This window comes from Cherax quadricarinatus, chromosome 28, assembly GCF_038502225.1.
Source record: "Cherax quadricarinatus isolate ZL_2023a chromosome 28, ASM3850222v1, whole genome shotgun sequence".
In the NCBI taxonomy this organism is placed as follows: Eukaryota; Metazoa; Arthropoda; class Malacostraca; order Decapoda; family Parastacidae; genus Cherax; species Cherax quadricarinatus.
Window position 1 is genome coordinate 9,926,934 of NC_091319.1, and position 26,435 is coordinate 9,953,368.

General features: G+C 38.7%; 1 protein-coding gene across 3 annotated transcripts; it reads right to left on the reverse strand.

The window, feature by feature from the left end:
* Positions 1 to 4,768: 4,768 nt before the first annotated feature.
* Positions 4,769 to 26,158, reverse strand: LOC128693277 (PSME3-interacting protein). Of its 3 annotated transcripts, none has more exons than XM_053782861.2 (6): positions 26,010 to 26,158; positions 24,931 to 25,027; positions 22,344 to 22,545; positions 13,293 to 13,418; positions 12,227 to 12,426; positions 4,769 to 6,501 (listed from the first exon to the last, which is right to left on the reverse strand). In XM_053782861.2, exons 3-6 carry the CDS (start codon positions 22,535 to 22,537, stop codon positions 6,263 to 6,265), a joined length of 759 nt encoding a protein of 252 aa, XP_053638836.2. In that variant the 5' UTR covers positions 22,538 to 22,545; positions 24,931 to 25,027; positions 26,010 to 26,158; the 3' UTR covers positions 4,769 to 6,262. The 3 variants fall into 3 exon arrangements, with proteins under 3 accessions (XP_053638836.2, XP_053638835.2, XP_053638837.2); XM_053782860.2 differs by having other exon boundaries at positions 24,863 to 25,027; XM_053782862.2 differs by lacking the exon at positions 24,931 to 25,027.
* Positions 26,159 to 26,435: the final 277 nt, after the last annotated feature.

A 26,435-nucleotide genomic window follows, 5' to 3' on the forward strand; every position in this document is an offset into this window, starting at 1 on the left:
AAAACCTAATTTGACGAAAACCAGGGCAAACGAAAACCGAGGTTCCACTTTATCATCTATATTTTTTGTTTCCTATGGAAGCTTTCCTTTCCACAGGTGGAAGGGCTTGAGTCCAATCTGAGTTATTGCAAATGACTTCGAAGGTTGTAAGATTTCTGAAGGAACACTAAAATTTTCCAAACAGTTCTACATGTCGGTTTGACTGTCATACAGACAAGACAGATTTCACACATTTTAAATGAGAAAGAAATGCTGTATATGTAAAAATATAAACACTGCTTCAGAAACAAAGGAGAGGGATTTTAAAGATGAGAAAACATAAGATAGAATTAAAGAAAATATAAGGAGGAACTGACAATGACGGTAAAGAAAAAGATACACAGTACAGAAATTAGGAAGATTGGTAACAGGTTAGCTACAATAAATAAGCAATTATTTATAATACAGGTTTTTTTTTTTTTTCAACAAGTCAGCCGTTTCCCACCGAGGCAGGGTGACCCAAAAAAAAGAAAGAAAATCCCCAAAAAGAAAATACTATCATCATCATTCAACACTTTCACCACACTCACACATTATCACTGTTTTTGCAGAGGTGCTCAGAATACAACAGTTTAGAAGCATATACGTATAAAGATACACAACATATCCCTCCAAACTGCCAATATCCCAAACCCCTCCTTTAAAGTGCAGGCATTGCACTTCCCATTTCCAGGACTCAAGTCCGACTATATGAAAATAACCGGTTTCCCTGAATCCCTTCACTAAATATTACCCTGCTCACACTCCAACAGATCGTCAGGTCCCAAGTACCATTCGTCTCCATTCACTCCTATCTAACACGCTCACGCACACTTGCTGGAAGTCCAAGCCCCTCGCCCACAAAACCTCCTTTACCCCCTCTCTCCAACCTTTTTGAGGACGACCCCTACCCCGCCTTCCTTCCCCTATAGATTTATATGCTTTCCATGTCATTCTACTTTGATCCATTCTCTCTAAATGACCAAACCACCTCAACAACCCCTCTTCTGCCCTCTGACTAATACTTTTATTAACTCCACACCTTTTCCTAATTTCCACACTCCGAATTTTCTGCATAATATTTACACCACACATTGCCCTTAGACAGGACATCTCCACTGCCTCCAACCGTCTCCTTGCTGCTGCATTTACCACCCAAGATTCACATCCATATAAGAGTGTTGGTACTACTATACTTTCATACATTCCCTTCTTTGCCTCCATAGATAACGTTTTTTGACTCCACATATCTGCATATGACAGGGTGGATAGGGGGGGCAATGTGGCAGATGTTGCAAGTGTATGGTGTAGGAGGTAGGTTACTGAAAGCAGTGACGAGTTTTTACGAGGATAGTGAGGCTCAAGTTAGAGTATGTAGGAAAGAGGGAAATTTTTTCCCAGTAAAAGTAGGCCTTAGACAAGGATGTGTGATGTCACCGTGGTTGTTTAATATATTTATAGATGGGGTTGTAAGAGAAGTAAATGCGAGGGTCTTGGCAAGAGGCGTGGAGTTAAAAGATAAAGAATCACACACAAAGTGGGAGTTGTCACAGCTGCTCTTTGCTGATGACACTGTGCTCTTGGGAGATTCTGAAGAGAAGTTGCAGAGATTGGTGGATGAATTTGGTAGGGTGTGCAAAAGAAGAAAATTAAAGGTGAATACAGGAAAGAGTAAGGTTATGAGGATAACAAAAAGATTACGTGATGAAAGATTGAATATCAGATTGGAGGGAGAGAGTATGGAGGAGGTGAACGTATTCAGATATTTGGGAGTGGACGTGTCAGCAGATGGGTCTATGAAAGATGAGGTGAATCATAGAATTGATGAGGGAAAAAGAGTGAGTGGTGCACTTAGGAGTCTGTGGAGACAAAGAACTTTGTCCATGGAGGCAAAGAGGGGAATGTATGAGAGTATAGTTTTACCAACGCTCTTATATGGGTGTGAAGCATGGGTGATGAATGTTGCAGCGAGGAGAAGGCTGGAGGCAGTGGAGATGTCATGTCTGAGGGCAATGTGTGGTGTGAATATAATGCAGAGAATTTGTAGTTTGGAAGTTAGGAGGAGGTGCGGGATTACCAAAACTGTTGTCCACAGGGCTGAGGAAGGGTTGTTGAGGTGGTTCGGACATGTAGAGAGAATGGAGCGAAACAGAATGACTTCAAGAGTGTATCAGTCTGTAGTGGAAGGAAGGCGGGGTAGGGGTCGGCCTAGGAAAGGTTGGAGGGAGGGGGTAAAGGAGGTTTTGTGTGCGAGGGGCTTGGACTTCCAGCAGGCATGCGTGAGCGTGTTTGATAGGAGTGAATGGAGACAAATGGTTTTTAATACTTGACGTGCTGTTGGAGTGTGAGCAAAGTAACATTTATGAAGGGATTCAGGGAAACCGGCAGGCCGGACTTGAGTCCTGGAGATGGGAAGTACAGTGCCTGCACACTGAAGGAGGGGTGTTAATGTTGCAGTTTAAAAACTGTAGTGTAAAGCACCCTTCTGGCAAGACAGTGATGGAGTGAATGATGGTGAAAGTTTTTCTTTTTCGGGCCACCCTGCCTTGGTGGGAATCGGCCAGTGTGATAATAAAAAAAAAAAAAAAATATACCTCAACGCACCACTCACCTTTTTTCCTTCAATTCTATGATTAACCTCATCCTTCATAAATCCATCCGCCGACACGTCAACTCCCAAGTATCTGAAAACATTCACTTCTTCCATACTTCTCCTCCCAAATTTGATATCCAATTTTTCTTTATCTAAATCATTTGATACCCTCATCACCTTACTCTTTTCTATGTTCACTTTCAACTTTCTGCCTTTTCACACATTCCCAAACTCATCCACTAACCTTTGCAATTTTTCTTTAGAATCTCCCATAAGCACAGTATCATCAGCAAAAAGTAACTGTGTCAATTCCCATTTTGAATTTGATTCCCTATAATTTAATCCCACCCCTCTCCCGAACACCCTAGCATTTACTTCTTTTACAACCCCATCTATAAATATATTAAACAACCATGGTGACATTACACATCCCTGTCTAAGACCTACTTTTACTGGGAAGTAGTCTCCCTCTCTTCTACACACCCTAACCTGAGCCTCACTATCCTCATAAAAACTCTTTACAGCATACTTACCACCTATTCCATATACTTGCAACATCTGCCACATTGCTCCTCTATCCACTCTATCATATACCTTTTCTAAATCCATAAATACAATAAAAACTTCCCTACCTTTATCTAAATACTGTTCACATATATGCTTCAATGTAAACACTTGATCTACACATCCCCTACCCACTCTGAAACCTCCTTGCTCATCCACCATCCTACATTCTGCTGTCTTACCTCTAATTCTTTCAATTATAACCCTACCGTACACTTTTCCTGGTATACTCAGTAAACTTATTCCTCTATAATTTTTACAATCTCTTTTGTCCCCTTTCCCTTTATATAAAGGGACTATACATGCTCTCCACCAATCCCTAGGTACCTTCCCCTCTTTCATACATTTAATAAACAAAAGTACCAACCACTCCAACACTATATCCCCCCTGCTTTTAACATTTCTGTCATGATCCCATCAGTTCCAGCTGCTTTACCCCTTTTCATTCTACGTAATGCCTCACGTACCTCCCCCACACTTACATTCTGCTCTTCTTCACTCCTAAAAGACGGTATACCTCCCTGGCCAGTGCATGAAATTACCGCCTCCCTTTCTTCCTCAACATTTAAAAGTTCCTCAAAATATTCTCGCCATCTACCTAATACCTCCCTCTCCCCACAGGTAAAGAATAAAAAAGGCACAATACTGCAATTACTCCCTCCCTCCTGCTCTACCTCTCCTGTTCCCTGTCTTCCCCTCATATATTCTGGATCCCTTCCCTTCTCACTTGTGACTAATTATTGGTCAAGTTGGACCAAAATATTGTCATAAGTTTCAATCTCCTTTTCTCCTATGGGTAGGTTATTTGTGTGTATTACAAGTAATTATATTTCAGCTAAGAGAATTATATCATGAAAAGTGCTGTACTTGTGAGGATCATTTAATAGTGCTTTGCTGATTCTTATTGTATTTAGGGAAAAGTGCAAAATCAGGAGGGGTTCTACAGTGCCTAGGAAATGGGAGGCAACAAGTTTCAACCCAATAAAGAGGAAAACAATTCCAATCCCTTGGATCAAGAGCCCCCTCACCAGCATCAAGGAACTTCCCCTGAGGAAGGTGCTTAGCTAGGACATGCAAACTACACGCCACTTTTTTTTAGACTAACCAAGACTGAGACACCATCACCCTTATGACTGGTGTTTCAACTACTCTACTGGTCAGTATTACTAGGAAAGCCTCACTGGAACACACCTCTCTAGTATAGTATTCTAATGTCATATTTTACATAAATATGTAATAGAAATACTGCATTAACATGAACGTCTTTTCTTGTTTTTTGTCGCTTTACTAGCTCCATAAACTGTTTTACTTGTAGGAATGCTAATAATTCACAACTGACCCACACTTTAGATAGGAAAACTGTAGACGACATTTCACACCCTCTCGGATCATTATCAAGTCAGATGTAACTTCCTGATCTCAGATGGACTGAAATGTTTTGTTTCCTCTCCAAAGTGTAGGTTAGTTGTAAATTATTCAAGCCACTGTATAATGACTTTTATTCATCATACTTTATTAATTTTCCTTATCTAAGCAACTCGCATTATTCTTCCTCACACAGTGGCTCACTGCAGACCCTAAGAAAAAACAAAAACCTATTCATGTTTAATGTATGGTTCATTTGTGAAACAATGGATATGAAACAGCAAGAGCTGCTCTTCACATTTACAAAATTTTAAATAATGAAGTACAGTCTCTACCCTGAGTTATAGTGAATAAGATTTAGGAAGGCTGTTTGGTTCCTCTTTGAACTTGAAGGCAATAAAACCCTAAGGCTATAAATACATTGGGGATAGGATTTATCTATACAGTAAACAGGTCAAGTATAAGTGAAAGATTGTATGCTAAAAAAAAAAATGCAACAGTCAATACATTTGCTACTATTAAAGCTGACTGCATTCATATATGTACTCTTAAAGATAAACTATATTATAAATGCCAGTACAACACCTGTATTAGGGTACTTTCCCACCTGTATTAGTTTTGTGTTTTGACTGCTTCAGTGAAGTTGCAAGGTTGATACACATATTTAACAATAAAATTAGTGTATTTTTGTGTAGTAATATTTCTTTGTCATGATCATTCAAAAAGCTCTGTATTTCCCTTGGCAGCAATTACATGTGTTCTCATAATATAATGTAAAATGTACAGATACTTTTCAGAAATTTGCAGTTACACAATTGCTAATTATGCCACTTTAATCACTTACAGTAACCTAATAATCTGCAAATACAATAAACAATACAATAGGAATTTATATACAGAATTAGACATGTGTTTTCCCAATCTGAGACTAGTTGCCACTAAGACATCTTTAGATTGAACTTATTCTTTTAAAGTATTCTTCAAACAATACAAATCAGGTATGTATATGAACTAGATGCATTTTTTAATTAAGTCAAATTTAATTCTCCTAGGTAGTAGGTTGGTAGACAGCAATCACCGAGGGAGGTACCACCATCCTACCAAGTGAATGTGAAATAGAAACCTGTAATCGTTTTACATGATGGTAGGATTGCTGGTGTCTTTTCTGTTTCATCAGCACGTAAGATAACAGGTATATCTTGCTACTTCTACTTACACTTAAGTCCCACTACACATGCATGTACATGCATATATATTTACACAGTCATCTGGGTTTTCTTCTATTTTCTTAATAGTTCTTGGTCTTTCTTTATTTCCTCTTATCTTCACATGAAGTGGAAAAGAATTCTTCCTCTGTAAGCCATGCGTGTCATAAGAGACATCTAAAATGCCAGGAGCAAAGGGGCTAATAACCTCTTCTCCTGCATAAATTACCAACTTTAAAAAACAAAACCTTTGTTTTTCTTTTTGGGTCACCCTGCCTCGGTGGGATATGACCGGTTTGTTGAAAATAAAAAAAAAATTCTTCTGTACTGGAAGAAGTACAGTATTTCAATGGTGGCAATTTTTCACGTATAACTTTCAAGACTGGAAGGCTGAGCACTCATGCTCTGTGAAGCACTAATCTTCATATACAATTACTGTAAGGATGGCATTGTGGCCAGCATGATTCAACTTAGGACTTGTCTTCTTATTCTTTTTTATTTTCAACAACTCACTTCATCAACAGCCAGACTGGCCACTACATTGTGTTGTAGGCTTCACGATACGACCTGTGATATCTCGAGGCTGCCGAGGTAACTGAACATGATCATCATCATCATCACTATCAGAGTCTACATTATTGTCCGAGTCACTGGAGTCTGTGTAGATACCTAATCCAGGCAAAACGGCAATGCACTGAAAGCCTGATTTTCCAGAGACTGGATGAACTGTCGCGGTGTTTCCTTGACTAGGTGATTCTGAAAGAAAACAAAATCATGCTGCTACATATTAATAATGCATGATCAAACTTAGCTCATGTCATTACATATAGAGGATGAGTGAGAAATTGAAACCAAATCTATGCATGTGGTGCAGAAGTAAAAAAAAAAAAAAAGTACAACTATACTTAAAGCAGAGCATCAGAGAATTATATTGTCAGAATTAAGTAATTTCAATAAAAGATTAAAATTTATGCAGCAACAGAAGCAATGGCTAATAATGATGAGCTTATAATAAAAAATGAATGTAAGATTGGAAAATAACTGAGTAAGTAAAATAAAATAATGTTTATAGGTTGCAATATATGAACGTAAGGTAATCTGCCAAGAAGCTGAATACCATATACATAAGGTCTGCCACTTACAACATTAATGCATTCCTGAAAATTGTTCCTAAGTTGAGTGTTCAGAATTCAGAACCTATGTTCTCACAAGTATTTTTGTTATAAGTACAGTGGATCCCAGATATCGTAGTCATTGGATTTCGTAATTATTTGGTAATCGTAAAGTTTTTTCGTCAAAATATTGGCTCGGTGATCATCATTTACCTCGGTAATAGTCATTCGTCCCAAATGCATACGAGCGGCCCCTCACACCATCCCACACAATTCACAGTCAGTCCGCTATTGTTTATCATCGAGTGATCATCACCCCACCCGTTCATACGATACATTTCGTAATATTCCATTCTTTTTTGTGCTTGCAACTACTAAATAAGCCACCATGGGCCCAAAGAAAGCTTCTAGTGCCAGCCCTTTGGTAAAGAAGGTGAAAAACACTATAGAATTCAAGAAAGACATCATTGCAAGATATGAAAATGGAGTATGTGTGGCAGAGCTTCCCAGGCTGTATAAGAAACCCCATACAACCATTGCTTCCATCATGGCCAAGATAAAGGAAATCAAGGAAGCTGTTGTTGCAAGAGGTGCAAATATGCTTACAAAACAGAGATCGTAAATACTCGAAGATGTGGAGACTTTGCTGTTGGTGGTGGATCAATGAAAAACAGTTAGCAGGAGATAGTGTTATGCAGTCGATAATTTGTGAAAAGGCAAGGCAGTTGCATGATGATCTTGCAAAGAAAATGCCTGGAACTAGTGCTGATGTTAGTGAATTTAAGGCCAGCAAAGGCTGGTTTGAGAGATTTAGGAAGCTTAGTGGCATATACAGTGTGGTAAGGCATGGCGAAGCTCCAAGTTCTGACAAATATGTGGCTGAAAAATATATTCAGGAATTCAGGGGGTACATAGAGGCTGAACAATTCAAACCCCAACAAGTGTTCAATTGTGATGAAACAGGTTTCTTTCGGAAGAAAATGCCAGAGAACCTACATCATGCAGGAGGTAAAGGCACTCCCAGGACATTTTTTTTTTTTTTTCAACATTAAGCCTATGAAAGACAGGCTAACTCTCATGTTCTGTAGTAATGCTAATGGGGTTTTCAAAGTGAAGCCTTTACTGGATTATCACTGAAAATCCCAGTGTGTTCAAGAAAAACAGTGTCATCAAGAGTAAATTGTGTATGATATGGAAGGCAAACAGTAAGGCATGGGTCACGAGGGAAATTTTCCTTGACTGGTTCAATGAAGTGTTTGGCCCGAGTGTGAAGAAATACCTCCTGGAAAATAAGTTGGAACTCAAGTGCCTCCTGGTACTGGACAATGCTCCTGCTCATCCTCCAGACTTGGATGAGCAAATTGTGGAGGAGTTTCGTTTCGTTTCATCACAGTTAAGTTCTTGCCCCCTAATACTACTAATCTCTTCCAGCCCATGGACCAGCAGGTCATTTCAAACTTCAAAAAACTCTACACCAAAGCAATGTTTCAGAGGTGCTTTGACATAACCTCGGACACTGAATTGACCCTAAGAGAGCTCTGGAAAGATCACTTCAGTATCCTCCATTGCATAAACCTAATAGGTAAGGCTTGGGAGGGAGTGACTTCCAGGACTTTGAACTCTGTTTGGAGAAAACTGTAGCCAGAATGTGTCCAAGTTAGGGATTCAGAGGGTTTGGGGCTGACCCTGATGAGCCTATGGCAGTTGTGGAAAGTAATGTGGCATTGGGGAATTCCATGGGGTTGGAGGTGAGTGGCGAGGATGTGGAAGAGCTGGTGGAGGACCACAGGGAAGAGGTAACCACTGAAGAGCTACAACAGTGACCACAGCTCAGGAAACTGCTTCAGAGGAGGAGGAAGAGAGATGGAAGAAGGTGTCTTCTTCAAAGATTAAGGACATGTGTGCAAAATGGAGTGAGGTGCAAACATTTATGGATGAACATCACCCTGACAAAGCTGTTGCAGGCCGAATTGACAACATGTACAATGACAATGTCGTGTCCCATTTTAGGGAAATTTTAAAGGAAAACCAGAAACAGAGCTCTGTGGAACAATTTTTTGAGCGACTGGGGTCCAGTGAATCTCAAGCTGGTCCTAGTGGCATTAAAAAACAAAGAAGGGAAGTAACCCCAGAAAAGGGTTTGGTACCTGAAGTCTTTATAGAAAGGGATTCCCCTTCCAAACAATAGTAACTCCTCCATCCTCTCCTCTCCTCCTGTCTTCCATACATCAACAAGTCTTCAATAAAGGTAAGTGTCATGTTATTATTGTTTATTCTTCATGTCTCATTGTTTTCTGTGTAGGTATATGTATATTTCATGTAAAAAGTTATTTTAATACTTTTGGGTGTCTGGAAAAGATTAATTGCATTTACATTATTTCTTAAGGGGAAAATGAATTCGGATATCATCAAATCCGGTTTTAGTCACACTGGAACGGATTAATTACGATAACCGGGGGTCCACTGTAATTGGAGATGCTCCCGAGCCATGATATTCTGTATTTAATTCTATTTATTTTTAACTAAGATTTTTCAATACATCAGCTATTTCCCCTTAAGGAAGGGTACCCCTGAAAAAAAAAAAATGCATATTCACTGTCATTCACTTAATCAATGTCTTGCCTGAAGCACAATGACATCTAAACTGCAACATTCTCACCCATCCTTTAGAGTGAAGGCATTGCACTTCCCTCCTCCAGGACTCAAGTCCAGCTAACTCATTTCCATGAATCCTTCATAAATGTTACCCTGCTCACACTCCAACAGCTGTCCACTTCAAGTCATTAGAACCACTTGCCTCCACTCACTCTTATTTAAAATGCTCATAAAAGCCTGTTTGACATTCAAACCTCTGGCATTCAAAATCTCTTTTACCCCCTCTCTCCAACCTTTTCTGGGATGACTCCTAATCCTTTTCTGCACCCCAGATTTATATACTCTCACTGTGAGTCTATTTTGTTCCAGCCTGTCTTAAATGTCTAAATATTCTTCAAGCTCTGAATTCTCTGCATAACATTCACTCCATACATAGCCTTCACAAATGACATCTCCATTATCTCCATCTCTCCTTATACAGGTATTGCTAATTTATGAAATTTTAATAACACTCTTTGTCCACAAGATATTAAACATGTATTTTATCAGGCTAATACATTTCAAAGCACTAATGCTTCAGGCAATTACTTTTATTTGTTGCTCCACTTGCCCTCTAATACACTGGTGAAACAAAGAATTTCCTTTCTGACAGACTTAAAGAGCAGAAGTAAGTGTTCACCTTGTAGACAATAACAATACTCTTTTCTGTCATATTAGAGAAGAAATCTATCCACTTTTTCTATCTGATTTTCTTCTGTTAAATTTATCAAGCCCTCTTCAAAGCCTTTACATATTCTATTTTGTTCAATCCAAGCTCGAATGCAGCATTCATAGCTATCTGGTACCTTGAATCTTAGTCCACCCTTCTTTCTCAGAACATTCTTGAATGCTCTAACCTTAACAAGACATGCAACTTAACTTGATCTTGAGTGTCTTCTTGCTTCACTTAACCTGACTTAAACTTCTAATTTTCTCTTTTCTCTTGCATACACATGATAAAATGATTCAGGAGATACCAAAATACAGTCCAATTTAATTTCCAATTTGTGGGTTAGTTGTGAAGCATTTCATTTAGTACTTTGCAGTACTAAATCTGATAGCATTCAAAACAACCTCTATAAACTGATATGGTTATCTAATATTTGTTTCACCCCTAAAAAGCCTCCTTAACCCCTTGACTGTTGCAACCCCCAATCCTGAGGTGTCTCCTGGTGTCGCAAAATTTAAAAAAAAAAAAGAAAAAATTATTTTTTCTTATGAAATGATAGAGAATCTTTTCCCAATTGTAATGACACCAAAAAAACGAAATTTGATGAAAAACTGATGGAATTACTCTCTCGCAAAGTTAGCGACCTCGGAAATATTTACAAATCGGCGATTTCGCCCACTTTGAACCCTATTTTCGGCTAATTCCATTGTTCCAGTCGACCAAACTCATAGCTATTTCTTTAGAACTCCATTTTTTTCTATCGATTGAGTACAAGAAACTGCCCATTTACCAATTTCAACTACCCAATAACGTGGTCAGAAATTTGCAATTTGGCCAATTTCACGAAAATTAAAAAATATGACTATTTCAAAATAAGGTCCAGAATGAACAATGCAGACATTCCAGGCTCTAAAATAACATTTTCTTTGTTCATCAGTCATGTCTCCAGGCCCCTCTGATATTACTCTTGCTTTCTATTTTGAATTTTTATTCAAACAAAAAATAGAAGATTTACTATTATGCAGACTACTGCAATACTGTAATAATTGTATAAATAACATCAACCCATTCATGACTGCATAACAGAATGGCTAGTTGGACATTTATTGGACAATGGCATCATTTGTTTACTTTTGAACATTGGCAAAAATCAAACATTTCCCCTACTTTGAGCTCCATTTCCAGGTTCTTTTTATAGTAAAATCAATCAAAATCACCTCTATTTCTATAATATGTTTTCCATTCTATCAAATGGGACCAAGAAAACGAGAATACAACCAAAAATACTATACGAAAATAGATCACAAATTCGGCATTTTAATTAAAAAAAAAACGGTCGGAGTTTTTTTTCTCATTATGCACTGCGTGCTCCAGGATTTATTTTATGTGGTGCACACTGACCACACAGACCCATTCTCTCACATGTGGGCCTACCAGCTTTCTCCTTCTTGATTTGAAGCCGCTAGAATTTATGAGTATATATACGTCAAACACGGTACCTCGTAAGACGTATATATACGGCAGCGACAGTCAAAGGGTTAAACCCATCATTGACATGTATATAAAGATACCCATTAGAGAATTAATAAAAACATCAGCTAAAAATCAGACTTCCTGAAGAAAATACATTACTGTAAAAGTGTTTTATGGAGACAAATCTTATAAATGAATAACTTCCAATGTTTCAGAATAAGAATGTGGGCAGTAAACAGCATTATTTGTTGAGACCATTATTTATATTAAAAAACATTAGATATCTGCTGCTTTTTCTGAACATTTAACAATGGAAAAATAAGTTTCAGTTAAGGGCACATTGTCTACATTAACATAAATGACACCTTTGACATTAATCCTTTCATTCGTAAACACAGTACATCACATGGCAGATAACTAAGAGATCCACGATGAAGTGAAAGGGCTCTTGGATTGTCCCTCACATTTAGTGAAATTCTTCTATGCCACTAATAAACACTTAGTTATTCAGTGTTCCCCCAATTTCAACTGCATCCTCATTTACTCTTAATATTACATTATACTATTACATTAAAAAACATTCTAAGCTCACCAGTTTTTGTCTTTTTAGCTTCACCAGCCTCCTGTGTATTTTTATCATCATCACTAGTTTTTCTCTTGATTGCTCCTGCCAGGAGAGACAGATGTGATGTCTTTTTACTTCCTCCTGAGTTTTTCCGTGCCTCTGAAGCTTTCATTTCTGCTCTTATTTCTTCTTCGGCAATATTTTTTTGCATGGCAGACACTTTTTTCCTGCAAAAAAAATAAAAACTGAAAAATTTAGGCACTCATAATTTTACTCATCATATGCACTTGAATACTGTATTCTCTACATTCATTTATGTCATGCATGACTGACCTTTTTCCTTACATGTTTCTCATTTTTACATTACTGAGCCCACTCTTTGTAATTTTATTATTTTACTGGTTATGCACCCATTTGTCAACCAACTCTGACTTTCAGTTTTGCACAAATTCTTCCCTACATGCCTCGCACCTACTATTTTGCCATTTATAACCCATATGAGAAAATGGGATTAGCTCTATTATGAATATAATAATAATAATGATGATAATAATAATAATAATAATAATAATATGAATAGTAATAATAATAAAAATAATAATACAACCACTACCACCCACTTCCCAATTTTTATCTTAACCCTTAAATGGTCCAAACAGATCGACGTTCAAATTCGTAGTGCTACAAAAGTAGATCTACTTTTTTTTACATATTTTCAAATATAACAAAAAAAAATGTAGATAAAAGTTTTTTACACGTTTTCAAATGTAAAACAAAAAAAAAGATCTACATTTTTTTACATACTTTCAGATGTTGAAAAAACGTGTATATACGTTTGGACCGTTTAAGGGTTAAAATTAAGAAAATTTATGAATCCCAACCCGACATTCAAAGTACAAGGCTTGTAATACCCACCTTCAAAACACAGTATGTACACCACAATCAAGTAAGATAAATACTAGTTGAAGAGCCAAAATATGGTAAATTAGAACTCCTTCATTATTACAAATTACAGCTCAAACATTATCAAAACTTTTCTAATTTGCAAACTGTACTAGACTGTACAATATAATTCTAAGACTGTCTATGGAACCTGTATTCAATCATGGCAGTATTTTCCTCGGTGCGAACTCGTATTTCTTCCTGTAGTTTGCTGCGGTCAACAAGTTCCAAGAAGTCCACCTCATCATCTTCTAGCCCACGCACCATGTTTTTAAACCTGAAAATTAATAAATATTTGTAGAGCAATTGACAGTGATGTTATTATTTAACCTATAGGCCTTTTTAGAATAATTCATACTTAATTAATGAAGACATATTTTTCTCTGTAGTGGAAGGAAGGTGGGGTAGGGATCAGCCTAGGAAAGGTTGGAGGGAGGGGGTAAAGGAGGTTTTTGTGTGTGAGAGGCTTGGACTTCCAGGAGGCATACGTGTGCATGTTAGATAGGAGTGGAGAAAAATGGTTGTTAGGACTTGACATGCTGTTGGAGTGTGAGCAAGGTAACATTTATGACGATATTCAGGCAAACCGGCAGGCTGAACTTTAGTCCTGGAGGTGGCAAGTACAATGCCTGCACTCTGAAGAAGGGGTGTTAATGCTGTAGTTTTATAACTGTAGTGTAAGTACACCTCTGGCAAGACAGTGATGGATTGAATGATGATGAAAGTTTTTCTTATTCGGGCCACCCTGCCTTGGTGGGAAACGGCTGATGTGTTAATAAAAAAAATAATAAAAAACAATATTTTTCTCTTGTCTGGAAATGGTTACAGTGTAGTTAACTTAATCATGTAATAGTTATATTTTATTGTACAAAGATGAATGCTAATTAAAATTTTAATATTATTATTATGTACCGTTGAGCACTAGGATTTATGTAGAATTGAGACTAAACTAAAAATCTGCCAGAATTAGAATTTAGTAGTACAGTGGACCCCCGCATAACGATCACCTCCGAATGCGACTAATTATGTAAGTGTATTTATGTAAGTGCGTTTGTACGTGTATGTTTAGGGGTCTGAAATGGACTAATCTACTTCACAATATTCCTTATGGGAACAAATTCGGTCAGTACTGGCACCTGACATACTTCTGGATTGAAAAAATATCGTTAACCGGGGGTCCACTGTATATGAGGTTTTAAGACGAGCTCGCCTAAAATACACCTACCATCCGACTTACGACTGAGTTCGGTTCCGAGAAACCGGTCATAAGTTGAAATGGATGTAAGTCGAACTTTACTACTGAATATCAACATCACATTTTTGTAATGACTTTATTTTATTGTTTTATTTTGGTATTTCATGTTTTACTTTTTATGCTGTTAGTACTGTATTTTATACTGTAAGGTTTAGGATAAACACTGTGTACAACACAAATAGTTGTTTATTTCCCAGAAATTTGGCAAAAAAAACACGGTCATAAGTCGAGTGGTCGTAAGTCGAGCAGGTCGTAAGTCGGATGGTAGGTGTACTTCACTTAATAAATGGCTTTCTATTGAACATGCATTTGTATCAACTTTTATCTTCATTACAGTTGAATCAAAACTACAACCAAATGATATGTAAATCTAACTACTGTAACTTCTTTGTAAGACCATTAGAATTAAATGTTTTATTTTTTATGAGTGCTTATAAGTGTAAATTAAATAATTACTATGAGGAAGGTTCTAGACACTTTTGGACTAAAGATCACATGAGCTTCTAGATGTCTCAGTCAGGGCTTCATATACCTACACAAGCAGGACATTATGATATATTCAACATGGCAAATGAGTGAGGACACTGTGATGGGAAGAAAGCAGCAACTTCACTCTGGCTCTACCCTTCTCCAGAACATCACTTCATCTGAGATCACTTATTCCCAGGATGACTCGAGTATGGAAAACATTCGTACAGCATTATGATGTCAATGAGATAAAGTCAGTTGATCAGATGAAAATGCTGGCCCACAGATGGCTCCAATTTCATCCTGTTCCCTACTTGTATGTTTCATAACAATAAAAATGCTTTCAAATGAGCTGATGTAGGTAACAGCTATTAGCTTGTCAATAAAGTTAGGAATCCTTAACCTGTGAATAGCTTGTCAATAAAGCTAAGGATCCTTAACCTAATCTTGCCAAACCCTGCATTAAAAAAAAAAAAGAGAAAGAAAAAGAAAGAGAGAGAGAAAGAATAGGCAGAAAGAGAGAGAAAGAGAAAAAGAGAATAAGAGAGAAAGAAAGAGAAAGAGAGAAAGAGAAAGAGAGAAAGAAAGAGAGAAAGAAAGAAAGAGTGCTGGGACCATTGTTATGGAATGTCTACCTCAATGACCTTCTTCATCTCATCCCAGAAACCCATGCATATGCAGACGACAGTACACTGACAGTCTAAGCTACATCAATCACCAGCTAAGAGCTATATCAGCTTGGGGAAATAGATGGCAAGTAACATTTGCACCTGAGAAAACACTAATGATGATGGTCTCTAGGCACCATAATGGTAATGCCGGTGCAGAGGTAAGGATGAATGGGAGGGTGTTGACACCTGGGGAAGAAGTTGATATCCTTGGGGTGAAATTTTACTCCAAACTGACCATGAAGAACCACACTGTAAATCTTGCAAACAAGGCAGCCAGGAAGCTTACAGCACTTCGCCATATCTCGCATCTGCTTGAAAGTAGGGGTTGCAAGATTCTGTAGGAGGCACAAGTACGCTCACACCTTGAGTATGCTCCACTTTCTGGGTTTGCCTGCCCCCCCCCCCCTCATCTGCAACTGCTTGACAGAGTAGAGAACAGAGCAAGACATCTCATCTCTCGCCTGGACCAATCCTGGATAGATCTGTCATTTCAGCAGAGCCTTCAACACAGGAGGGATGTGGGTGGCCTTACTGCTATGTACAAGGCCAATATTGTCAAAGTACCACACTTGGATCCACTTCGAGGACAGCATGAAGCAAGCTTCTATATCACAAGACGGGCAGAAAGTAGCAACTTCACTCAGGGGCTCGTTCTGGTCTTCCCATTGTTTCTGTTGCCCTTGGGAATAAACCTTTCCACTGCCTCCTTGCATTTTGTTGTTACATATTCCATCATTTCATTTACTGGCTTTCCTGCCAGTTCTCTGTCCCACGGAACCTCCTGCAGGAAGTTCCTCAACCCTATGTAGTCCCCTCTTTTATAGTGTGTGTGTGTGTGTACTCACCTAGTTGTACTCACCTAGTTGAGGTTGCGGGGGTCGAGTCCGAGCTCCTGGCCCCGCCTCTTCACTGATCGCTACTAGGTCACTCTCCCCGAGCCGTGAGCTTTATCATACCTCTGCTTAAAGCTATGTATGGATCCTGCCTCCACTACATCGCTTCCCAAACTATTCCACTTACTGACTACTCTGTGGCTGAAGAAATACTTCCTAACATCCCTGTGATTCATCTGTGTCTTTAGCTTCCAACTGTGTCCCCTTGTTACTGTGTCCAAACTCTGGAACATCCTGTCTTTGTCCACCTTGTCAATTCCCCTCAGTATTTTGTATGTCGTTATCATGTCCCCCCTATCTCTCCTGTCCTCCAGTGTCGTCAGGTTGATTTCCCTTAACCTCTCCTCGTAGGACATACCTCTTAGCTCTGGGACTAGTCTTGTTGCAAACCTTTGCACTTTCTCTAGTTTCTTTACGTGCTTGGCTAGGTGTGGGTTCCAAACTGGTGCCGCATACTCCAATATGGGCCTAACGTATACGGTGTACAGGGTCCTGAACGATTCCTTATTAAGATGTCGGAATGCTGTTCTGAGGTTTGCTAGGCGCCCATATGCTGCAGCAGTTATTTGGTTGATGTGCGCTTCAGGAGATGTGCCTGGTGTTATACTCACCCCAAGATCTTTTTCCTTGAGTGAGGTTTGTAGTCTCTGACCCCCTAGACTGTACTCCGTCTGCGGCCTTCTTTGCCCTTCCCCAATCTTCATGACTTTGCACTTGTGTGTGTGTGTGTGTGTGTGTGTGTGTGTGTGTGTGTGTGTGTGTGTGTGTGTGTGTGTGTACGTGTGTGTGTGTACGTGTGTGTACGTGTGTGTGTGTGTGTACGTGTGTGTACGTGTGTGTGTGTGTACGTGTGTGTGTGTACGTGTGTGTGTGTACGTGTGTGTGTGTACGTGTGTGTACGTGTGTGTGTGTGTGTACTCACCTAGTTGAGGTTGCGGGGGTCGAGTCCGAGCTCCTGGCCCCGCCTCTTCACTGATCGCTACTAGGTCACTCTCCCTGAGCCGTGAGCTTTATCATACCTCTGCTTAAAGCTATGTATGGATCCTGCCTCCACTACATCGCTTCCCAAACTATTCCACTGTGTGTGTGTGTGTGTGTGTGTGTGTGTGTGTGTGTGTGTGTGTGTGTGTGTGTGTGTGTGTGTGTGTGTGTGTGTGTGTGTGTGTGTGTGTGTGTGTGTGTGTGTGTGTGTGTGTGCATACTCGCCTAATTGTGGTTGCAGTGCCTCTTCACAGAACACTACAAGGTCCTCGCTCTCCCTCCTCCATGAGCTTTATCATACCTCATCTTAAATCTATGTATGGTCCCTGCCTCCAGTACTTCATTTGCTAAACTATTCCACTTTCTGACTACTCTATGACTGAAGAAATACTTCCTAACATCCCTTTGACTCATCTGAGTCTTCAACTTCCAATTGTGACCCCTTGTTTCTGTGTCCCCTCTCTGGAACATCCTGTCCACCTTGTCTATTCCACACAGTATTTTGTATGTCGTTATCATGTCTCCCCTAACCCTCCTGTCCTCCAGTGTCGTCAGGCCGATTTCCCTTAACCTTTCTTCGTAGGACATTACCCTTAGCTCTGGAACTAACCTTGTCACAAACCTTTGCACTTTCTCTAATTTCTTGAGGAGCTTGACCCAGTGTGGGTTCCAAACTGGTGTTGCATACTCCAGTATGGGCCTGGCATACACGGTGTACAGTGTCTTGAACAATTCCTTACTAAGGTATTGGAACTCTATTCTCAGGTTTGCCAGGCGCCCATATGCTGCAGCAGTTATCTTGCTAATGTGTGCTTCCGGAGACGTACTCGGTGTTATACTCACCCCAAGATCTTTCTCCTTGAGCAAGGTTTGCAGTCTTTGTCCACCTAGCCCATACTCTGTCTGCAGTCTTCTCTGCCCTTCCTCAATCTTCATGACTTTGTATTTGGCAGGGTTAAATTTGAGAAGCCAGTTGCTGGACCAGGTGTCCAGCCTGTCCAGGTCTTTCTGAAGTCCTGTCTGAGCCTCATCTGATTTAATTCTCCTCATTAACTTCACATCATCTGCAAACACTTCTGAGTCAATCCCTTCCATCATGTCATTCACATTTTCCAAAAATAGCACTGGTCCTCGGACCGACCCCTGTGGGACCTGGCTCGTCATAGGTGCCCACTGTGATACCTCATTACATACCATGACTCGGTGTTGCCTCCCTGTCAGGTATTCTCTGAGCCATTGCAGTGCCCTTCCTGTTATATGAGCCTGATCCTCTAGCTTCTGCATTAATCTCTCATGAGGAACAGTGTCAAAGGCCTTCTTGCAGTCCAAGATAATGCAATCAACCCACCCCTCTCTCTATCTCGTGTCTAACTTCTGTTACTTTATCATAAAACTCCAGAAAGTTTGTGACACAGGATTTGCCTTCCATGAATCCATGCTGGTTGTCGTTTATACTCTTGTTCCGTCCCAGGTGCTCCACCGCTCTCCTCCTGATAATCTTCTCCATGACTTTGCATACTATACAGATCAGTGACACTGGTCTATAGTTTAGTGCCTCTTTTCTGTCTCCTTTTTTAAAAATGGAAACTACATTTGCCATCTTCCATAACTCAGGTTGTTGCCCAGTTTCAAGGGATGTGTTGAAGATTGTGGTTAGTGGCACACACACAGCATTTCTGCTCCATCTCTAAGGACCCACAGGGAGATGTTGTATGGTCCCATTGCCTTTGAGGTGTCAAGGTCCTTTAGCAGCTTCTTCACCTCCTCCTCAGTTGTATGTATGTCCTCCAACACTTGTTGGTATATTCCTTGTTGGTGTCCCCCTCTGTTCTGTCCTCCCAGAGTCCTTCCCGTCTCCACTGTAAATATTTCCTTAAATCTCATGTTGAGCTCCTCACATACTTCTTGATCGTTTCTTATGAGCTCCCCACCTTCTTGCCTCAGCCTGATCACCTGGTCTTTGACTGTTGTCTTCCTCCTAATGTGGCTATACAGCAGGTTCGGGTCAGACTTGATTTTCAATGCTATGTCATTTTCGTACTCTTATCTGTGCATACCTGTTTCTGGCTCTTCGACTAATCTCCTTATTTTCCTGGGTCTTTGCCTTCTGTACCTTTTCCATTCTCTAGTGCACTTAGTTTTTTCCTCCCTACACCTTCGGGTAAACCAAGGACACACTTTGGTCTTCCCATTATTTCTGTTGCCCTTGGGAACAAACCTTTCCTCTGCCTTCTTGCATTTTGTTGTTACAAATTTCATCATTTCGTTTACTGACTTTCCTACCAGTTCTGTCCCACTGAACCTCCTGCAGGAAGTTCCTCATACCTGTGTAGTCCCCCCTTTTATAGTTTGGCTTTTCCCATTCAACTCACGTTACTCTCTCCACCTGTAATTCTATGTAATCAAAACTCAGAACCACATGGTCACTATCTCCAAGGGGCCTCTCATATGTGATGTCCTCAATGTCTGAATTGCTCAGGGTAAACACAAGGTCCAGTCTTGCTGGTTCATCCTCCCCTCTCTCTCTGGTAGTGTCCCTGACATGTTGATGCATGAGGTTTTCCAGTACCACATCCATCATCTTGGCTCTCCATGTTTCGGGACCCCCATGTGGCTCCAGGTTTTCCCAATCGATCTCCCTGTGGTTGAAATTACCCATAATGTATTTGTTTGTTTGTTTGGTGCCTATTTTACCTCATTCCTGCTACCAAATTTGTGCAGAGCTTCCTGCTAGTTAATAATGCATGCATGTAAAAAGGATCTAGACTGGTATTACAGAATGGATAGAAATACAAAAGTCTGTTTAGAGTTAGTAAAGGGAATAAGGAGTTTACCAATAGCAATGTTTTGTTTTTCTTCCTCCATTGGTTGTGCTGTTATCAATAATAGGGGAACAATACCCTAGATGAACATTATACAAATCTTTCTTTCTTTCAACACACCGGCCGTATCCCACCGAGGCGGGGTGGCCCAAAAGGAAAAAACAAAAGTTTTTCCTTTTACATTTAGTAATACATACAGGAGAAGAGGTTACTAGCCCCTTGCTCCCGGCATTTTAGTCGCCTCTTACGACACGCATGGCTTACGGAGGAAGAATTCTGTTCCACTTCCCCATGGAGATTATACAAATATACAGCCTAAATTTAAAAGAAATTTTAGATGATACTTCAATCCATCCTGGGCCATTATTTCTCTCAGTTCTCCAAGATGGGTTGAAACATCCTCTAATGTTTCCTCTTTCAGTGTGGGCTATTTGCAAAGTATTTATATCCATAAAATCATAGACTGTTTTGTCTGACCATTACATATTCTTCCAAAAATTTTGTTCAAGTCATAGCACAGTGCTTCCATTTTAGTATGAACTACCTTAAGTCATAATAAAATATAAACTACTGGGTACTGTACATAATAGCAAATACCATACATACATATATTTACTGACTGCTTACTACTAAACAATGTAAAGAGGATCTCATCATCACAGCACATGTAAAACAAATAATTAATATTAATCTTCAGCAATACAATCCCAGTTACTATTCTCAAATCTTATAACCTAATCAACATCTAATTAAGCAATACAGTGGACCCCCGGTATTCGATGGCTTCGGTATCCGATAAATCCGGTATTCGATACATTTTAATGCAAAAATTTTGCCTCGCCACTCGTTAAAAAAACCCGCCACACGCGATCCGTCCGAGACATGTCCATGTGTGACCTGAACTGCCCCGTGCGTGCCAGTGCTTACAAGCCAGCCAGTGTGCTCGTATCTAAGCATACTTTCGGTACATTCCATATTATCACAGTGTTTTTGGTGCTTGTTTCTGCAAAATAAGTCACCATGGGCCCCAAGAAAGCTTCAAGTGCCAACCCTGTGGTAAAAAGGGTGGGAATTAGTATGGAAATTAAGAAAGATTTTGAAGGGTTTGGGGCTAACCCTGAGAAGCCTATGCCAGTTGTGGAATCCATTGTGCCTACTTCAAAAATTAAGGAAATGTGTGCAAAGTGGGTTGAACTGCAAACCTTTATGGATGAAAATCACCCTAACACAGCTATTGCAAGCCGGCCTGGTGACTATTACAATGACAATGTTATGGCCCATTTTAGACAAATCTTAAAGGAACGGGAGGTACAGACCTCTATGGACAGATTTGTTGTGCGACAGAGGTCCAGTGACTCTCAAGCTGGTCCTAGTGGCATTAAAAGAAGAAGGGAAGTAACCCCAGAAAAGGACTTGCTACCTCAAGTCCTAATGGAAGGGGATTCCCCTTCAAAACAATAAGTTCGACACTCTTCCCTCCTGCCATCCCATCAATCATCACCAGATCTTCATTAAAGGTAAGTGTCATGTATTCTATTGTTAGTAGAGTACTACAAACTGTGCATGTCTTCTTCAGTTTGTGTGCATTAAACTTAATACAGTGGACCCCCGCTTAACGATCACCTCCCAATGCGACCAATTATGTAAGTGTATTTATGTAAGTGCGTTTGTAGGTGTATGTTTGGGGTTCTGAAATGGACTAATCTACTTCACAATATTCCTTATGGGAACAAATTCGGTCAGTACTGGCACCTGAACATACTTCTGGAATGAAAAAATATCGTTAACCAGGGGTCCACTGTATTTCATGTGGTAAAATTTTTTTTTTTTCATACTTTTGGGTGTCTTGCACGGATTAATTTGATTTCCATTATTTCTTATGGGGAAAATTAATTCGCCTTTCGATAATTTTGGCATATGATGAGCTCTCAGGAATGGATTAATATCGAATACCGGGGGTCCACTGTACTACTGTACAATATATGGTACCACTAACACCAATGACCATATACATAAATTTACTCAACGACACTATAAATCTAATGTTAGCAATAACTGAAGTCATGCTCAATATTAACAAGAGAAGATACAGCTGTAGCATGGAACACAGACTTGTGAGCTTCATCGTATTCCTCTTGTTTCTTTTGCCGCTGCTCCTGAAGACGTTCAAACAATGAGCGAGGGTCTGGAGGTGGTTCCTCTGGGGCTTCCTCAGGGTCATTTTCCGCTCGGTTTTTCTCCCAATTCTCTTGCCGAATACGGCGTCGCTCTGCTGCTTCCTTCTCACTAATAAAGCCACTGCTCATTTTTCTACCTGAAAATGCAATCCCGATCTTAGACTGCTATTTATAATCAGTACAGTACTACAAAGCTTCATGATTTATTACAAAAAATTAAGAAATTTTAACCCCTTGACTGTCGCAACCCCCAATCCTGAGGTGTCTCCTGGTGTCGCAAAATTTCAAAAAAAAAAAAAAAAAAAAATATTTTTCCTTATGAAATGATAGAGAATCTTTTCCCGATTGCAATGACACCAAAAAAAAAAAACGAAATTTGATGGAAAACTGACGGAATTACGCTTTCGCGAAGTTAGCGACCTCTGCGATATTTACAAATTGGCGATTCTGCCCACTTTGAGCCCTATTTTCGGCTAATTCCATTGTTCCAGTCGACCAAACTCATAGCTATTTCTTTAGAACTTCACTTTTTCTATCGATTGAGTACAAGAAACTGCCCATTTACCAATTTCAACTACCCAATAACGTGGTCAGAATTTTGCAATTTGGCCAATTTCACAAAAACTAAACAACATGACAATTTCAAAATAAGGTCCAGAATGAACAATGCAGACATTCCTGGCTCTAAAATAACACTTTCTTTGTTCATCAGTCATGTCTCCAGGCCCCTCTGATATTACTCTTGCTTTCTATTTTGAATTTTTATTCAAACAAAAAATAGAAGATTTACTATTATGCAGACTACTGCAATACTGTAATAATTGTATAAATAACATCAACCCATTCATGACTGCATATTAGAATGGCTAGTTGGACATTTATTGAACAATGACATCATTTGTTTACTTTTGAACATCGGCAAAAATCAAACATTTCCCCTATTTTGAGCTCCATTTCCAGGTTCTTTTTACAGTAAAATCAATCAAAATCACCTCTATTTCTATAATATGTTTTCCATTCTATCATATGAGACCAAGAAAACGAGAATACAACCATAAATACTATACGAAAATAGACCACAAAGTCGGCATTTTAATTAAAAAAAAAAACGGTCGGAGTTTTTTTTTTCTCATTATGCACTGCATGCTCCAGGATTTTTTTTATATGGTGCACACTGACCACACAGACCCATTCTCTCACATGTGGGCCTACCAGATTTCTCCTTCTTGACTTGAAGCCGCTAGAATTTATGAGTATATATACGTCAAACACAGTACCTCGTAAGACGTATATATACGACCGCGACAGTCAAAGGGTTAATACAGTAATTTGGGTTTTAATTACATGGTAAAAATGGAATAATTCACAGTAAGTATACTCAAGCGATGAGTTGCAAATGTTGTTTCACATTACTATAAATGCCTAAAAATAAATATTACAGTGCTTACAATTAGTAAGTAAAGGTACGGTAACATATCTTGGTAAACCATGGCTAGAAATATAGAAGGACATCTTCAGTCTCGGACAACATGATAGTTTAGTTTAGTTTAGGGTACTTCCATACAGTTAATGCATACTGTCAAGTAAATACAAATGACATTTTCTTTAAGCTCATTTAATGAAGGATATCCTTGAAAATTTTCACTAGGATGTTGTTTTACTATGTGTAGAGCTTCATCATACTGTAAATTGTATTTAGTGTAATATTTTTACAGTGGAACCTTGGTATTCGAACTTAATTTGTTCCAGAAGGCTGATCTGTTCGAGTACCGAAAGAATTTTTCCCAACCAAATTTCTTTTTGGTTTGCTGTTGTCACTAGTCTTTGTAGGCCCCATGGTAATTTATTTATAGAAATAATATAAAAAAAAACACCAAAAAATGTGAAGAAACATGAAATAGTTTACAGCAAAGTTCTGGCAGATCATGTTTGTTTGGTCAAGTGCTGAGAAAATGGTCGACTACCAAGTGATTTTTTTTTTACCAAACAAAGTGTTTGAATACTGAATTGCTCGAGGAGGGACTTGTTCGAGTACCAAGGTTCCACTGTATTTGTTTTTTGCTACCTCTCTACTATAAATCTCATTAATTATAAAATTTTTGGCTACCTCTCTTTTGTAATAATATAAAATAACGAATAATTAAAATTTACTACTCCATAACCTATGTCTAGTTTTAAGTAGTCTGTAAGGATTAGGATTAGTTTGCCTGAAATGCTCAGGAATGCTAGTGGCTTTGTTTATGCTTAACAATATTTTATAATATGTAAATCACACATTGTATACAATGCAAAGAAATAAAAATCTGAATTTGAACTGAATTTGAATCAAGTTAAGAATGACACATTATCCCAACAAAAGTTTGTTCTGAAAAAGTGTCTTTCATTCACTGTTGTTAGTACACCATTTGGATCCAACAAGATATGCAGGTTACGTATATGTTGTGAAGACTTTACCTAGAATATCCAGACTGTACTTTTCAGTATTTTAAGGCTACTATGTATTTCAAGCCAGAGTATATTACGTATGCATGAGTGGAAACGTCAGGTGTGTTTCATTACATCTGTTGCCCCAGTAGTAGGTAGGTACTTGGGCATTAACTAACTGTTGCAGGTTGTATCCTGGAAAAGCAGAAGAAAGAACAGAAATAGAAATACGTCTGAGTGGCTTTAAGTAAGTTTATTCAGGTATAGGTACACATACAGCTACATACATAAATTATCATACAGCAGCATATGTATAGATTACCTAGGATAACCCCAAAAAGTTACACAAGTGGGTTATCCTGGGTTACTAACCCTCCAGATTCATAATCCAAATAAAATCTTCAATTCCTCAAAGTCAGTTTGCCCAAAATGAATTGTCTACTAATAGCTTTTTGTGCCTACCAATGTTGTATTACAGTATATATAAAATACATTATTTTTGGACCACATAAAGAAACAAAAAAATTATATTTGTATTGTCTGATCTTATGAAGGCACATGTATATGTTATTTATATTCAACTAATAATAATAAAGCAGATAAAAGAAAAAAGAAAATTACATTCTTGAGGAAGCACTAAACTAGTAGGGGTCATGTGAAAAATGGGAAGTAAATCAGGTTTGAGCCAAGGAAGAGAAGGGAATGTTCAATTCCTTGGATCAAGTGCCCTACATCATCATCAAGGCAGCCCCCTTGATTATTACAATCATAACTGTTAAACCCAAAAGGGTCATACAGCGCTGCTCAGCTCCCTTTAAATGGGAGGTAATCAGGTTTAATCCGAGAAAGGGGAAGGTAGCTCCAATTCTTTGGATCCAGAGCCCTTCCCAGCATCAAGGCAGCTCCTTGAAGTGTAAAATAAAAATTTAAAGCTTAAAATTACAAGATAACAGATGCATGCTAAATTCTACAGTACTGTATTAAATAAATGCAGTCTTATGTCGTCACTGTAAAATAGCACTTTCTCTGACTAGTATAAATGTGGGTAGCTAAATAATATCCAGTAATTTGGCCATATATGTGTAGGAAAATATCACGTGGGATGATGTGGCTTCACCAAAGAATTTCTCGCAGAATTTACAACTAAGTGGCAAAAATATCGGATTGAGGATCATACCACGATATTCTCGCTTTATGTGGTCACACTAATGGAGAATAGGAGTCCAGAGGAGACAGAGTAGCGAGAAGTTTAACAGCGGCCTTGTGTTGTTATTTTAGCTGTTGGGTAGAATGGTTGTGACGGCCTCAGGTCCGCATGAACCCTCCTGCCCGGAGTATGTCACCCTCTACATCATTTATTTATTTATTTATTTATTTATTTAAATAAATAAATATCACGTGGTATAGTAATAATAGTAATAATAATAATAATAATAATAATAATAATAATAATAATAATAATAATAATAATAATAATAATAATAATAATAATAATAATAATTGTGGATAATTAAATTTACCTGGATGTAACTCATAAGATACATACCAGTAAATGGTAACAAAGATAATTATTCTTTATCAAGGTTACAGAGACAAGTAGGAA

Coding starts and splice junctions, on each gene's coding strand:
- LOC128693277 (XM_053782862.2), bottom strand. CDS start 22,537: ATGAGCAGTGGCTTTATTAGTGAGAAGGAAGCAGCAGAGCGACGCCGT. Junction 13,419..22,343: donor GAATACGATGAAGCTCACAA/GTCTGTGTTCCA, acceptor ATTAATTTTCAG/GTTTAAAAACATGGTGCGTG. Junction 6,502..12,226: donor AGCTAAAAAGACAAAAACTG/GTGAGCTTAGAA, acceptor GTTTTCTTTCAG/AATCACCTAGTCAAGGAAAC.